This window comes from Melanerpes formicivorus, unplaced genomic scaffold (genome assembly GCF_026170545.1).
Source record: "Melanerpes formicivorus ecotype bairdi unplaced genomic scaffold, bMelFor1.0.p_v2 SCAF_82, whole genome shotgun sequence".
NCBI lineage: Eukaryota > Metazoa > Chordata > Aves > Piciformes > Picidae > Melanerpes > Melanerpes formicivorus.
In genome coordinates this window covers 2,554,490-2,570,101 of record NW_027142434.1, presented here as the reverse complement: position 1 = coordinate 2,570,101, position 15,612 = coordinate 2,554,490, and the positions used below count along the sequence as shown (strand labels likewise).

At 67.1% G+C, this 15,612-nt stretch overlaps 2 protein-coding genes across 2 annotated transcripts; one reads left to right on the top strand and one right to left on the bottom strand.

Moving 5' to 3' along the window:
- Window positions 1–338: 338 nt before the first annotated feature.
- Window positions 339–8,592, top strand: SHISA4 (shisa family member 4). The gene is made up of 5 exons (XM_068164691.1): window positions 339–502; window positions 2,762–2,933; window positions 6,179–6,309; window positions 8,192–8,374; window positions 8,457–8,592. The coding sequence occupies exons 1-5, from the start codon at window positions 430–432 to the stop codon at window positions 8,501–8,503; spliced, it is 606 nt and encodes a 201-aa protein (XP_068020792.1). The 5' UTR covers window positions 339–429; the 3' UTR covers window positions 8,504–8,592.
- Window positions 8,593–10,626: 2,034 nt separating this feature from the next.
- On the bottom strand, window positions 10,627–15,548 carry LOC137454562 (uncharacterized). Its single transcript, XM_068164645.1, is given in 3 exon segments — window positions 10,627–11,081; window positions 11,083–11,405; window positions 13,337–15,548. Coding segments are annotated over 3 exon segments (1,974 nt in total). The 5' UTR covers window positions 14,754–15,548; the 3' UTR covers window positions 10,627–10,847.
- Window positions 15,549–15,612: the final 64 nt, after the last annotated feature.

Genomic DNA, 15,612 nt, shown 5'->3' with positions numbered 1-15,612 from the left:
GCCCGCGGGGGCGGCCGGGAACCGGGCGGGGACCGGGGCCGGCGGCTGCGGCGGGAGGTGCTGCCGCGGGGGGGTCACCGGGCGGCGGCCGAGAGCCTCCGGGCTGCGGCGTCACTGCGGGGCCCGGGCTGCACCGGCACCGGCACCGCGGCACCGAGCTTCCACCGGCACCGAGCTTCCACCGGCACCGCGGCACCGGCATCGCTGCGCAGGGCTCCGACCGGCACCGCTGCACCTGCACCAGGCTCGGGCAGGCACCGGCCCCGCAGTACCGGCCCCGCAGTACCGGCCCCGCGCTCCCCGCGTCCCGCAGCCCCGCTCCCCTCCCCGCCGCACCGGGCCCTCTGCCGCACCGCAGCCGCTGCCCCCAGCCCGGTCCCCGCCGTTCCCAGGCAGCGCTGAGCGGGGGGCAGCGGCACCGGCCCCGTGATGGGGCCCGGCGGCACCGGCAGCGGCTGGCCCCTGGCCGGGACTCTGCTGGTGGCCGTGGCAGCTTCGCTGGGTAAGAGCCGCGGGGGGAGGGGGAAGGAGGGCATCGGGGAGGGCCTGGTGCCGCCCTGCGATGGGACCCGGTGCCACCAGCTGTGACCGCGGGGACACCTCGGGGTGGGTCCTGGTGCCACCGGCTCTGACCATGGGGCACCCCGGGGTGGGTCCTGGTGCCACCGGCTCTGACCATGGGGCACCCCGGGGTGGGTCCTGGTGCCACCGGCCTCTGACCATGGGGCACCCCGGGGTGGGTCCCGGTGCCATCAGCTGTGATCGCGGGGGACAGCTCGGGGAGGGTCCTGGTGCCACCGGCCCTGACCATGGGGCACCTCGGGGTGGGTCCCGGTACCACCAGCTGTGACCATGGGGCGCCCCGGCGTGGGTCCCGGTGCCGTCAGCTGTGACCGCGGGGACAGCTCGGGGAGGGTCCTGGTGCCTGACCATGGGGCACCCCGGGGTGGGTCCTGGTGCCACCAGCTGTGACCGCGGGGACACCTCGGGGTGGGTCCTGGTGCCACCGGCTCTGACCATGGGGCACCCCGAGGTGGGTCCTGGTGCCACCGGCTGTGACCACGAGCTGTGCCTGCACAGGACCCCTTTGCATGGGGGCTGCTTGCACCAATGTGTGCCCCCAGGCACTGCCCCACGCCCCACACCACAGCCCATTGGCCACTTTCAGGGTGCCCCCAGTTGCCACTTGTCCCCGGGAGCAGTGGGCACTGAGCCAGGATGCCCAGTCCCAGGGGATTTGGCTGCTTCCCACCCTCACAGCCTGTGCCTCAGTTTCCCTACTGAGCTCTGAGCTGCTCTGGTCCCGTGGAACCCCAGGGAGGCACTGAGGAGGGCACTGGGAGCTCTCTGGGAAGCAGCTCCACGGTGGTGACCACCCAAGGGACCCCCTCCCGGTGCCTCCAGCTGCACCCCAGCCCTTGGGCCCAGGCTATTCTGGGAGCACAGGTGGCTCCAGCCAGAAATAGAGCAGGCAGACATGGAGAGGGCATCCGGGGTGGGAGGGAGGGAGCCTGGAGGGGCTGGGTGTGTGGTTTGCAAGAGGGGGGGGGTGGCAAGACAGAGTGAGGCCCGGGGGCATGGGGGGCAGGATGGAGAGAGGTTGGAGCAGGATGGAGCAGACCAGTCTGTAGGGGAGTCTATAGGGCAGGGTATGGGGGGCACGGGGGCAGGATGGAGCTGGGTGTGGAGGGGCACAGGGGGCAGGATGGAGCTGGGCATAGGGAGTTTATAGGGCAGGGTATGGGGGGCAGAGGGGCAGGATGGAGCTGGGTGTGGAGTGGCACAGGGGGCAGGATGGAGCTGGGCATGGGGAGTCTATAGGGCAGGGTATGGGGGGCAGAGGGGCAGGATGGAGCTGGGTGTGGAGGGGCACAGGGGGCAGGATGGAGCTGGGCATGGGGAGTCTATAGGGCAGGGTATGGGGGGCAGAGGGGCAGGATGGAGCTGGGTGTGGGGAGTCTATAGGGCAGGGTATGGGGGGCATGGGGCCAGGATGGAGCTGGGTATGGAGGGGTGCAGGGGGCAGGATGGAGATGGGCATAGGGAGTTTATAGGGCAGGGTATGGGGGGCAGAGGGGTAGGATGGAGCTGGGTGTGGAGGGGCACAGGGTGGCAGGATGGAGCTGGGCATGGGGAGTCCATAGGGCAGGGTATGGGGGGCACAGGGGCAGGAGGCAGGGCATATGGCAGCTCCGTGGGGCAGGCTGGAGCAGGGTATGAAGGGTAGGTGGAGAGCAGGGCAGGGGGGATGTGGCAGCGGTGGGAGGGACATGGGGACAGGATGGAGTGCGGCACAGGGACCGGGCAGAGCAGGGCAGGGGGGGATGTGGGGCAGGATAGAGTGGGGTGCAGGATAGGGTAGGGTGCAAGAGGGGACACAGGATGGAGTGGAGCAGGTTAAGGGGGGACAGGGCACAGGGTGGGGTGCAGGGCAGGGTGCAGTGGAGTGCAGGACAGGGTGCCGAGGGGTGCAGAGAGGTGCAGGACAGGGTGCCATGGGGTGCAGGACAGGGTGCCGAGGGGTGCAGAGGGGTGCAGGACAGGGTGCCATGGGGTGCAGGACAGGGTGCCATGGGGTGCAGGGGGGGTGGAGGGCAGGGTGCCATAGGGTGCAGGACAGGGTGCCACGGGGGTACAGCGTCCCCTGGGGACAGCATTTGGGGAGCAGAGGGCCTGGGCTGGTGGTGGTGCCGGGGGGGGGGGCGGTGGCCGGGCTGGGGGCGGCTCGGGGCCACCCGCGGTGACAGGCGGCTGTCCGCAGTGGCAGGGGGCGAGGACTGCCTGTGGTACGTGGACAGGAACGGCTCCTGGCACCCCGGCTTCGACTGCGACTTCCTCAGCTTCTGCTGCGGCACCTGCCACCAGCGCTACTGCTGCCGCGACCCCCTGCGCCTCATCACCGAGCGCCAGCAGCGCCACTGCCTCGCCTTCAGGTGCCGGGGGCAGGGCTGCGGGCACCGGGGGCTGGGCACCGCTACTAGGCGCTGGGCTCTTGCACTGGGGGCAGAAGTGCTGGGTGCTGAGCCCGGGACACGGGGCTGGGTGCTCGTCTGTGGGCACTGGGGGCTGGGTACCGCTACTAGGCGCTGGGCTCTTGCACTGGGGTCAGAGTACAGGGTGCTGGGTGCTGAGCCCGGGACACGGGGCTGAGTGCTCGTCTGTGGGCACTGGAGGCTGCATGTGGGATGCTGGTACTAGGTGCTGGGCATTTGGGTGCAGAATACGGAGTGCTGGGTGCTGAGCCCGGGCCATGGGGCTGGGTGCTCGTCTGTGGGCACTGGGGGCTGGGGGCTGGTACTAGGTGCTGGGCTCTTGCACTGGGTGCAGAGTACAGAGTGCTGGGTGCTGAGCCCGGGACACGGGGCTGGGTGCTCGTCTGTGGGCACTGGGGGCTGGTACTAGGTGCTGGGCTCTTGCATTGGGGGCAGAATACAGGGTGCTGGGTGCTGAGCCCGGGCCATGGTGCTGGGTGCTCGTCTGTGGGCACTGGGGGCTGCATGTGGGGTGCTGGTACTAGGTGCTGGGCTCTTGCATTGGGGGCAGAATACAGAGTGCTGGGTGCTGAGCCTGGGCCATGGTGCTGGGTACTCGTCTGAGGGCACTGGGGGCTGCATGTGGGGTGCTGGTACTAGGTGCTGGGCATTTGGGTGCAGAATACAGAGTGCTGGGTGCTGAGCCTGGGCCATGGGGCTGGGTACTCGTCTGAGGGCACTGGGGGCTGCATGTGGGGTGCTGGTACTAGGTGCTGGGCTCTTGCATTGGGGGCAGAATACAGAGTGCTGGGTGCTGAGCCCGGGACACGGGGCTGGGTGCTCGTCTGTGGGCACTGGGCACTGGGGGCTGGTACTAGGTGCTGGGCTCTTGCATTGGGGGCAGAATACAGGGTGCTGGGTGCTGAGCCCGAGCCTTGGTGCTGGGTACTCCTCTGAGGGCACTGGGGGCTGTATGTGGGATGCTGATACTAGGTGCTGGGCATTTGGGTGCAGAATACAGAGTGCTGGGTGCTGAGCCTGGGCCATGGGGCTGGGTGCTTGTCTGTGGGTACTGGGGGCTGTGGGCTGGGCACTGGGCACTGGGAGCTGCATGCTGGGCACTGGGTGCTGGATACAGGGCGTGGGTGCTGAGCCTTGACCGTGGGGATGGGTACTTGTCTGTGGGCACTGGGTGCTGGGTGCTGGGCACTGGGTTCTGGATGTGGGGCACTGGGTGCTGGGCTCTTGTACTGGGTGCTGGGCATTGGGTGCTGGATACAGGGTGCTGGGTGCTGAGCCTTGACCACAGGGCTGGGGGCTTGTCTGTGGGCACTGGGCCCTGGGTGCTGCGCACTGGTGCTGATCACTGGGCAGCTATTGAGTGTGGGCACTGGGAACTGTGCAGTGGCACTGGGTGTTGGGCATCTACTGGGTGCTGGGCACTGGGTGCTGGATACAGGGTGTGGGTGCCGAGCCTTGACTGTGGGGCTGGGTGCTTGTCTGTGGGTGCTGGGCACTGGGTGCTGGGCACTTGGTTCTGGATGTGGGGCACTGGGTGCTGGGCACTTGGTTCTGGATGTGGGGCACTGGGTGCTGGGCTCTTGTACTGGGTGCTGGGCATTGAGTGTGCAATACAGGGCGCTGGGTGCTGAGCTTGGGCCATGGGGCTTGGTGCTTGTCTGTGGGCACTGGGCACTGGGGGCTGGGGGCTGGGCACTGGTACCAGGTGCTGGGCTCTTGTACTGGGTGCTGGACACTGGGTGCTGGATGTGGGGCACTGGGTGCTGGGGGCTGGGCACTGGGCACTGGGCCCTGGATGCTGGGCACTGGTACTAGGTGCTGGGCATTTGGGTGCAGAATACAGAGTGTTGGGTGCTGAGCCTGGGCCATGGGGCTGGGTGCTTGTCTGTGGGCACTGGGGGCTGGGGGCTGGGGGCTGGGCACTGGGGGCTGGATGCTGGGCACTGGTACTAGGTGCTGGGCATTTGGGTGCAGAATAGAGGGCGCTGGGTGCTGAGCCCGGGCCATGGGGCTGGGTGCTTGTCTGTGGGCACTGGGCACTGGGGGCTGGGTACTGGTACCAGGTGCTGGGCTCTTGTACTGGGTGCTGGGCATTGGGTGCTGGATACAGGGTGTGGGTGCTGAGCCTTGACTGTGGGGATGGGTACTTGTCTGTGGGCACTGGGGGCTGGGGGCTGGGCACTGGTACTGGGTGCTGGGCTCTTGTACTGGGTGCTGGGCACTGGGTGCTGGATACAGGGTGCTGGGTGCTGAGCTTGGGCCATGGGGCTGGGGGCTTGTCTGTGGGCACTGGGCACTGGGGGCTGGGTACTGGTGCTGATCACTGGGCAGCTATTGAGTGTGGGCACTGGGAACTGTGCAGTGGCACTGGGTGCTGGGCATCTACTGGGTGCTGGGCACTGGGTGCTGGATACAGGGTGTGGGTGCTGAGCCTTGACTGTGGGGCTGGGTGCTTGTCTGTGGGTGCTGGGCACTGGATGCTGGGCACTTGGTTCTGGATGTGGGGCACTGGGTGCTGGGCTCTTGTACTGGGTGCTGGGCATTGAGTGTGCAATACAGGGTGCTGGGTGCTGAGCTTGGGCCATGGGGCTGGGTGCTTGTCTGTAGGCACTGAGCACTGGGGGCTGGATGTGGGTCACTGGTACCAAGTTCTGGGCTCTTGTACTGGGTGCTGGGCACTGCTGCTGGGTGGTGCTTGAGCAGTGCCACTGGGCACTGGGTGCTGGGCACTGTTGCTGGGTGGTGCTTGAGCAGTGCCACTGGGCACTGGGTGCTGGGCACTGCTGCTGGGTGGTGCTTGGGCAGTGCCACTGGGCACTGCTACTGGATTTTGGGCACTGGCACTGGGCACTGGCACTGGGTGCTGGGCAGTGGGCACTGCTGACTGGCACTGGGTGCTGGGCACTGCTGCTGGGTGGTGCTTGGGCAGTGCCACTGGGCACTGGTACTGGATTTTGGGCACTGGCACTGGGTGCTGGGCAGTGGGCACCTCTGACTGGCACTGGGTGCTGGGCACCGGGTGCTTGCCTGCCTGTCCCTGTCCCAGGTGGGTGCCTCCCAGGTGCCCCTGGGTGCCGCGGGCATCGCTGTGGCTGGGTCTGGCGCCCCCGTGGGGGGCGTGGGGAGGGTCTGCCCGGTCGCCCCCTGCCAGGCCGTGCTGCCCACGCCCCCGCGGTGCCCTGCAGCCCCAAGACCATCGCGGGCATCGCCTCGGCCGTGGTGCTCTTCATCGCCATCGTCACCACCATCGTCTGCTGCTTCATGTGCTCCTGCTGCTACCTGTACCAGCGCCGCCACTCCCCCACCCCCCTGGCAGGTGGGGGCGCGGGGGGCAGGGGGGGCTGGGGGGCGGGGGGGAGTCTGGGGGTGCAGGGAGGGTTGGGAGCAAGGGGGTGGGGGTGGGAGTGCAGGGTATGAGGTGAAGTGTGGAGGGCACTGGGGGGAGTTGGGGGTGCAGGGAGATTGGGGTGCAGGGGGAGGTTGGGAGTAAGGTGGGGGGTTGGGGGTTGGGGTGCAGGGGGGGGCTGGGAGTAGGGTGGGGGTTGGGGTACAGGGGAGGTGTGGGAGCCGGGGGGGTTGGAGAGCAGGAGATGAGGTGAAATGTGTTGGGGGGCGCTGGGGGGACTTGGGAGTGCAGGGGGGGTTGGAGTGCAAAGGGAGGTTGGGAGTAGAGTGGGGGGCTGGGAGATGGAGTTTGGGGTGCAGGGGGGGTTGGAGTGCAGCAGGGATTGGGGTACAGGGGGGCTGGGAGTAGGGTGGGGGTTTGGGGTTTGGGGTGCAGGAGGTGGGGAGCAGAGGGATTGGGGTGCAGGGGGGTTGGGGTTTGGGGTGCAGGAGGTGGGAGCAGGGGGTTTGGGGTGCAGGGGTTTGGGGTTTGGGGTGCAGGAGGTGGGAGCAGGGGGTTTGGGGTGCAGGGGTTTGGGGTTTGGGGTGCAGGGTATGGGAGCAGGGCGATTGGGGTGCAGTGGGGGTTGGAGTGCAGGGGGGTTGGGGTTTGGGGTGCAGGGGATGGGAGCAGGGCGATTGGGGTGCAGTGGGGGTTGGAGTGCAGGGGGGTTGGGGTTTGGGGTGCAGGAGGTGGGGAGCAGGGGGGATTGGGATGCAGTGGGAATTGGGGTGCAGGGGGGTTGGGGTGCAGGGGTGCAGGAGGTGGGGAGCAGGGGGATTGGGGTGCAGGGGGATTGGGGTGCAGGCGGTTGGGGTTTGGGGTGCAGGAGGTGGGAGCAGGGGGATTGGGGTGCAGGGGGGGGTGGGGTGCAGGGGGGGTGGGGTGCAGGGGAGGTGGGAGCAGGGGGGTTTGGGGTGCAGGGGGCATTGGATTCAGGGGGGATTGGATTCAGGGGGGGTTGGATTCGGGGGGGTTGCAGGTGGGGTTGCAGGGGGGGTTGGGAGCTGGGGCAGGGCTTGGGGCACAGGGAGAGCTTGGGGTTTTGGGGTGTTAAGTGCAGGGTGAAGGGGCTTGGGAGCAGGGGGTGGGGTGCAGTGCAGGGGGGGAGTGGAGGGGTGGAGTGGGAGGGGTTGGGTGCAGGCAGGGAGTTTGGGGTGCAGGGTGAGGGGAGGCTTGGGGTCCTGGGGTGGAAAGCTTGGTGTGGGGAGGGCTGAGGTGCAGGGAGGGCTTTTAGGGTGCAGGGTGGGGGGTTGAGGTGTGGGGGGAGTTTGGGGGGCAAGGGGGGAGTTTGATGTGGGAAGGGTTAGTGGGGTGCAGAATGAGGAGGATTTGGGTGCATGGAGGGGTTCGGGGTGCAGGGTGGGGGCTGTTTGGGGTGCACGGGGGGGTGAGAGGCTGGAGGGAATTTGGGTGCATGGTGGGGGAGTTGGGGTGCAGGGGGGATTGGGGTGCAAGGGGGGGGCTTTGGGGTGCAGACTGTGGCAGCTGAGGTGCAGGGGGGGTTGGGGTGCAGAGGAGGTTTGGGTGCAGTGTTGGGGAGGGTTGCAGTGCAGGGGGGAGTTTGGGGTGCAGGGTGAGGGGGTGAGGGGATTGGGAGGGGATAGGGGTGCAGAAGGGGTCCTGGAGGTGCAGAGTGGAGGTACAGCTGTGCCCCCTGGATCTGGGAGGGGAGAGGATTGGGGTGCTGGGGTGGGTGCTGCTGACCCTGCTGCCAGCTGCCACCCCAAGGGCCATGGACACTCGTGGGCACTGCCAGGCTCTGTCCCTGTCCCCATGTCAGGGTGCTGCAGCGCCCCCATCTCTCCCGCAGCCCCGGAGATCCCTCTGTCCAGCTTCCCCCCAGGACCGCCCCCAGCCCCCTTCCCGATGGACCCCAAAGCCGGCCCCATGCCCCCCCAGCCTGGCTTCACCCCCATGGCCATGTACCCGCCGCCCGGCCCTGCTGCCCAGTACCCCATGTACCCCTCCGGGCCCCCTGTCTACAACCCCACAGGTAAGCACTGCGGGGGGGGGGACAGGACAGGGGTGACAGTGGCCTTTTGGGGGGCTGACACCCCCTCTTGTGCCCCCCGCAGCACCCCCGCCCTACGTCCCGGCACAGCCCAATTACCCTGGAGCCTGAGCACCCGTGGGGACCCTGGCACCCTCCTCCTGCTGCCAGCCGATGGGGTGGCGCTGGCCACCCGTGTGTCCCCCACCCTGGGGCGCCGTGTGTCCCCCACCCCGGGGCCGGGAGGCTGCCACAGCCGGGGCTGGCTCAGGCCCTTCCCGGCCATCCCAGGGCTGAGCCCGAGCTGGCAGCACAGGGCAGCCCTTGTGCCACACACTGGGCCCTTTGTGGCTGCCTCTGCCCTTGCTCTGGGTGCCAACAGTGCTGCTGCACCCATGAGTGGGGGTGCCCGGGGGGGGGCCCCCTCAGGGCCGTGCATTGCTGCACCCTTGCACGCCTGCATCCGGATTCGGCCCCGGCTTGGCCCCCCCGGGGTTGGCATTAAACTGTGTCTTGTGCCACACGTGCCAGCCTTGTCTGGGTAACGCTGTGCTGGGGCTGCAGGGTGGGGGATCAGGGCCCTGTGCCCCACCCCGGGGTGCTGTAAGGGGGGGGAGGATGTGACTTTACCCCCATCTTCTGCACCCAAACCTTGGCTCGGGATGGAGGATTCCCCCCGAAGCAGCTACCGGGATGAGCCCATCCAGCCTCCCCGCGGCGCTCCGGGCTCGGCAGCCACTCCCGGGGGCATTTTTGAGGCAGAAAGCAGCAAATTCAGCTCTGGGACGGGGGCTGCTGGTGTGAGGCCAATTCCTGCACCAGCCTCCCCCTCATCCCAAATCACTGAAGCCAGGACTTGGCTTCCTTTGCAGCGGTGGCGAGGAGCAGGCGCCGGGAAGGGTGATTCACCCCTGGCTATTTTGGATGGCTGCTGCCAGGCTGATTCATCCCCACACACCTCCACCCTCACCGAGAGGGGTGGGGGGGTCCAGCCACTGGCTAAATCTGGGACCAGTTCCAGGGACTGATCCTGGTGGGGCTAAAACCACACAGTCCCCAGGCACTGCCTCCACTGGGATTGATCCTGGTGGGGGGTAAAACCACACAGTCCCCAGGCACTGCCTCCACTGGGACTGATCCTGGTGGGGGTAAAACCACACAGCCCCCAGGCACTGCCTCCACTGGGATTGATCCTGGTGGGGGTAAAACCACACAGCCCCCAGGCACTGCCTCCAATGGGACAGATCCTGCTGGGGGTAAAACCACACATCTCCCAGGCACTGCCTCCACTGGGACTGATCCTGGTGGGGGTAAAACCACACAGCCCCCAGGCACTGCCTCCACTGGGATTGATCCTGGTGGGGGTAAAACCACACATCTCCCAGGCACTGCCTCCACTGGGACTGATCGTGGTGGGGGTAAAACCACACAGCCCCCAGGCACTGCCTGCATTGGGATTGATCCTGGTGGGGGTAAAACCACACATCTCCCAGGCACTGCCTCCACTGGGACTGATCCTGGTGGGGGTAAAACCACACAGTCCCCAGGCACTGCCTCCACTGGGATTGATCCTGGTGGGGGTAAAACCACACAGTCCCCAGGCACTGCCTCCATTGGGATTGATCCTGGTGGAGGTAAAACCACACAGCCCCCAGGCACTGCCTGCATTGGGATTGATCCTGGTGGGGGTAAAACCACACAGCCCCCAGGCACTGCTTCCATTGGGATTGATCCTGGTGGGGGTAAAACCACACAGCCCCCAGGCACTGCCTCCATTGGGATTGATCCTGGTGGGGGTAAAACCACACAGCCCCCAGGCACTGCCTGCATTGGGATTGATCCTGGTGGGGGTAAAACCACACAGCCCCCAGGCTCTGCCTCCATTGGGATTGATCCTGGTGGGGGTAAAACCACACACACCTACCCCCAACCCCCTGCTCCATCTCCCAGGGGCATCTCCCATGGGATGCTGGGACCATGGGGACCATAGAACCATGGAATGGGTTGGGAGGGACCCTCAAGATCTTCCAGCTCCAACCCCCTGCCATGGGCAGGAACACCTCCCACCAGCACAGCCTGCTCAAGGCCTCATCCAGCCTGGTCCTGAACACCTCCAGGGAGGGGTCAGCCACAGCCTCCCTGGGCATCCTGCTCTGGTGTCTCCCCAGCCTCACGCTGGGCTCATGTGGATCCCAGCATCCAATTGCCCTCTCCCCGCCCCCCCCCGCCCCAAATAATCCCACAATGAGCCTGGGGAGGAGGGAGCCGCGGGGGGGAGGGGGCTCAGCTCGGGCGTTTTATTGAGGTGGGGCAGGAGAGAGGGGAGGCAATAATAATAAACATAATAAAAATAATATAAGCAAGGCAGGCGCTGGAAGGAGGGGGGAGGGGGAAAAGCTGTCCCCAGGGCGGTCCCTGTCACACACAGCCAGCTGCGTGGGGGTAGAGGGGGGTTGGGGGGGAGAGGGGAGGGGGCTCAGGGTTTGGGGACCGCCTGCTCCCGGAGGTAGAGGTCACGGATCTCGGCCAGGCTGCGGCTGAGGCCGCCGAGCGCCTGGGCGATGCCGCGCAGCACCGAGGTGGTCTCCCGGCGGCTCTCGGCGTACTCGCGGCGGAACGCCCTCATCTCCTGCACCAGCCGCTCGTTGGACTGCACCAGGCGCTGCTCCGCGGGGCTCAGCTGCCCGCCGTCGGCCGCCGCCGCCGCCCCCCCCGTCCGCCGGCCCCGCGGTGCCGCCGGGCCCCGCCTCGCCCGCGCCGCAGTTATTGAGCTGCTCGGCCTCTTGCTGGAAGAGGATGCTGGGGAAATCGGAGCCCAGCGGCTCCTGCTGCCCGCCCAGCTCGCCGAGGGAGAGTTCGGGGGGTGCGGGGTGCGGGGGGCTGCGGCTCCAGCCCTCGCACAGCTCGGCGGGCGAGCGGAGGCCGGCGCGGGGTAGGCGGCGCTCGGTGCCGCGGGTGCCGTCGGCAGCCGGGCTGTGGAAGGGCTCAGTTTTCACCTCCACCGGCTCCTCCTTCACCGGCTCCTCCTTTACACCTGCGGGAGGGATGGAGAGCGTGGGGCAGCTGCTGGGACCCCTCTGTCTCCCCTGATGGGCCGAGTGACCCAACCCCCTGCTGCCTCTGCATCCCTTGTCCCCACCCCTGTACTCCCAAGTCCCCTCTCCTGCTCCCATCCATACATTCCTACCCCCACCCCCCTGTGTCCAGCCTCACCCCACATCCCTTGTCCCCTTCCTGGTCCCAGTACTCCCATATCCCTATCCCGAATGTGGTGCCCCCCACATCCCTGCGTGGTTCTGGTACCCCACGGCCCTGTCCTGCTCCTTACATGTCCCTGCCCTTGCCCCAGTAAGCCTCATGTCCCTGGCTTGGTCCAGGTCCCTCTGCATCCCTGTCCTGAGCGTGGTGCCCCCATAACCCTCTCCTGGTCCTGCCCATGTCACTGTCCCAACCCCACCATGTTCCTGTCCTGTTCCCTGCCTTGTCTTATCCCTCTCCTGGTCCTTGTCCTAATCCCAGGCACCCATGGCCATCCATCCCAGCTCTCCTGACCCCTCTCCATGTCCTGAGCCACCCAGGTCCTTCTCCTGATTCTGGTCCCCTGTCTCAGCCTTGGTACTCCTGGTCCCTGTCCTGGTCACAGTCCCTTCCTGTTGCTGTCCTGGTGCCAGTCCCCTGCCCTGCCCCAGGTCCTCCCCCATGTCCCTGACCTGATCTCAGTGCTCCTGGTCTCTGCCCTGGTGCCCTTGTCCCTGCCTCTCTCCTGGTTCCAGCCCCTCATGTTCCTGGCCACATCCTGGCATCCTCCAGTCCTGGCCCCTGTGCCCCTGTTGCTGTCCCTGTCTCCTACATCCCTGTCCTGGTCCTCCCACATCCCTGGTCCAGTCCTCCATGTCCCTGCCTTGGTCCCCATGTCCTGGTCCCAGGGTCCCTGACACAGCCTTGTCCCTGTCCCTGCATGCACCTCTCCTAGGGTCCCCATGCCCAGGTCCTTGGCTTTCTCCCCTCTGTCTCCTCCATGCCCCTTCCCCCCTGCCCCTGCCCCAGCCCATAAGGGTCCATGCACCTGTCCTGGTCCCAGTGTCCTGGTCCCAGTCCCCCTGTCCCTGTCTCCTCATGTCTGTGTCTCCACCCAGTCCCTGCCCTGGTCCCCTGTGCCTGTGTCCCTGTCCTGGTACTCCATGTCCCTGCCTCAGTGACCCCATGAACCTGTCCTGGTCCCAGTGCTGCCATCTCTGTCCTCCTACACCTGTGTCCTAGTCCTCCATGTCCCAGCCCTGAGTCCCCACATCTTGGTTCCATCACCCCTGACATGGTCCTGGTCCCCCTGAGTCCTGGTCCATGTCCCTCTCTGTCCTGTTCCCTCTGTATGCCTGCCCCAGTACCCCCATGCCCTGGTCCCAGCACCCCCATGTCCCTGTCCCTGTCCCTGTCCCAGTCCCTCCTGTCATGGTCCCAGGGTCCTCATCCCAGTCCCTCCACACATCTGTCCTAGTCCCACTGCCTGGGTCCTGGCCGCTTCCCCATCCTGGTCCTGGTCTCCTGTGTCCCTGTCCCAGTCCTCCATGTCCCTGTCCTGGTTACTGGCGTTTGTGTCCCAGTCCTGGTCCCTCTGTATCCTGGTTCCCCATTTCCCTGTCCCTCCATGCACTGGAAGCGCTGGAACCCCCTGGTCCCTGTGTCCCTGTCCTGGTCCTCCATGTCTGTATCCTGATTCCCCTCACATCCTGGTCCTGGCCCCCGGTGTCCCTGTGCCCCCCACACTCCCATCCTGGTCCCAGCATCCCCACATCCCTGTCCCAGCGCCCCCTGCCCGTGTCCTGGTCCCCTCTGCCACCGTCTCAGTCCTTCTTGTCACTGTCCCGGTCCCTTCCGCACCTGCCCCTGTCCCTCCTGCCCCTGTCCTGCTCCCCTCTGCCCCTGTCCCGGTCCCCCTCGCCTCTGTCCCGGTCCCCCCGTACCCACCGTGCGGTGCCACCACCTCGACGCTGAGCAGCGGCGGGTCGATACCGGCGGCACCTCGCGGTCCCCAAGCGGCAGCGGGCCCGGGGCCGAGGTCCGGCGGGCCCGGGCCGGATCCGTTCCCGTTGCCATTGCCGTTGCCGGGTCTGACGGCTGGCCGGGCGGCGGGTCCCTGCCTCTCCTGCCGGTGCCGGGTGATTTTATCGTTCGCCCGACGGCGCAGCCCCCGCCACCGGTTCTTCACCTCGCCGATGTCGCGCTGGTTGCGGCCGGCGGCGTTGATCTTGTTGGTGATTCGCCACCAGATCTTCTGCTTCTCGTAGGCGTTCACGGTGCTGGCGGCGGCGCCGAAGAGCAGCTGCTCGTACTTGAGCACCTCGCTCATCAGGATGTCGATCTCCTGCAGCGTGAAGTTCGGCTTCCGCTTCAGCAGCCCCCGCCGCGCCCCGCCGCCGCCGCCGCCGCCGCCCGCCGCCATGCTCCCCACCGCCGCCGCCGCCGCCTCCTCCTCCTCCTCATGGCGCCGCCCCGACACCCATCGCCTCCGCCGCCGCCGCCGCCGCTGCTGCCGACGCGACTGCTGTCCCCCCGGTACCGAGCGGACCAGAGCTAACCGGAGCGGAGCTGGGCCGGCGGCTTCGCCACCCTCGACGGTCGCTGCCGCTGCCGGTACCGGGGCGGAACCGCGCCGCCTGCCGGCTGCCGCCGCGCACAACGACTCCGGTGCCCCTTCAGTTAGCGCCCCCTGCCGGCTGCCGATGCGCACAACGGCTCCGGTACTCCTCGTAGCGCCGGCTGCCGGCTGCCGCCGCGCACAGCGGCTCCCGTGCCCCTCCAGCAGCGCCTTCTGCCGGCTGCCGATGCGCACAACGGCTCCGGTACCATTCCAGTAGCGCCCTCTGCCGGCTGCCGATGCGCACAACGACTCCCGTGCCCCTCCAGCAGCACCTTCTGCCGGCTGCCGATGCGCACAACGGCTCCGGTACCACTCCAGTAGCGCCCTTTGCCGGCTGCCGATGCGCACAACGACTCCCGTGCCCCTCCAGCAGCGCCCTCTGCCGGCTGCCGGTGTACACAACGACTCTGGTAGGGCTCCGGTAGCGCAGCCCCCTGCCGGCCGCCGCGGATGCCGGCTTGCCCAGACCGCTCGGTTCAGGGCATCCCTGCGCCCCTGTGGGGTGCTCGGTTTGGGACGTGCTGGGTGGTACTGGGCAAGCTCCAGGCGGTCCCGGGGTGTCCAGCATCCACCCCGCTGATATCCATCGGGTGCTGAATAACCAAATGTAGGCATTTTGCCCCATTTCAGGAGCCACTGCTTGGCCTCACAGCCTGTGCCCATGGGGGCTGAGGGGGTGGGGAAGGGATGAGGGTCGTCCATGTGGCCCCTGCACCCTGGATCCAGCTCTGGCACAGGAACCATGGGTCTGGGGGAGCCCCCAGCCTGGCTGTGGGCGAGCCTGAGGATTTGGGGTGACCCTCTGGCCTGGTTCTTGGTGACCTCTGGGGTATCCACATGGCTTCAGGGTGCCCGGCAGTGCCGGGGGGGGTGGAGTGACCAGGAAGATTCTGGTTGGGGTGGCCTCAGGGTGTCCATTTGGGGATGTCTGGGGGGGCTCCAGGGTCCCATTTTGGGTTATCTGGGTGGTCCCAGAGTACCCAGATGGAGGAGTTTGGGTGGTTCCAAGTTCCCCAGTTCGGGGTGGCTGTGTGGTTGGAGGCGACCTCAGGGTGGCAAGTTCTGTGCACCCACACGGTTCAAGGTGCCCAGTTTGGGGGTGTTTGGGTGGCCCCAGGGTCCCACTTCAGGATAACTGGGTGGTCCCAGTTTGGGAGCTCTGGGAGGCTCCAGGATGCTCAGTTTGGGGTGGCTGCAGGGCTCAGGGTTATTGTGGCCTTCCAGGATCTGCAGGGGGCTGCAGGAAAGCTGGGGAGGGACTTTGAAGGGTGTCAGGGAGGGATAGGACTGGGGGGGATGGATCTGAGCTAGAGGAGGGGAGATTCAGATTGGATGTGAGGAAGAACTTCCCCAGGAGGGTGGTGAGAGCCTGGCCCAGGCTGCCCAGGGAGGTGGTGGAAGCCTCATCCTGGAGGTGCTGAAGGCCAGGCTGGAGGTGGCTGTGAGCAACCTGCTGTGGTGTGAGGTGTCCCTGCCCATGGCAGGGGCTTGGAGCTGGCTGAGCCTTGAGCGCCCTTCCAGCCCTAGCAGTTCTATGATTCTCTGGGGGGGGGGCCATGGGTGCTGGCAGAGGGGCTGCCCAAGCCCCCTGCTGGCCGTGCCC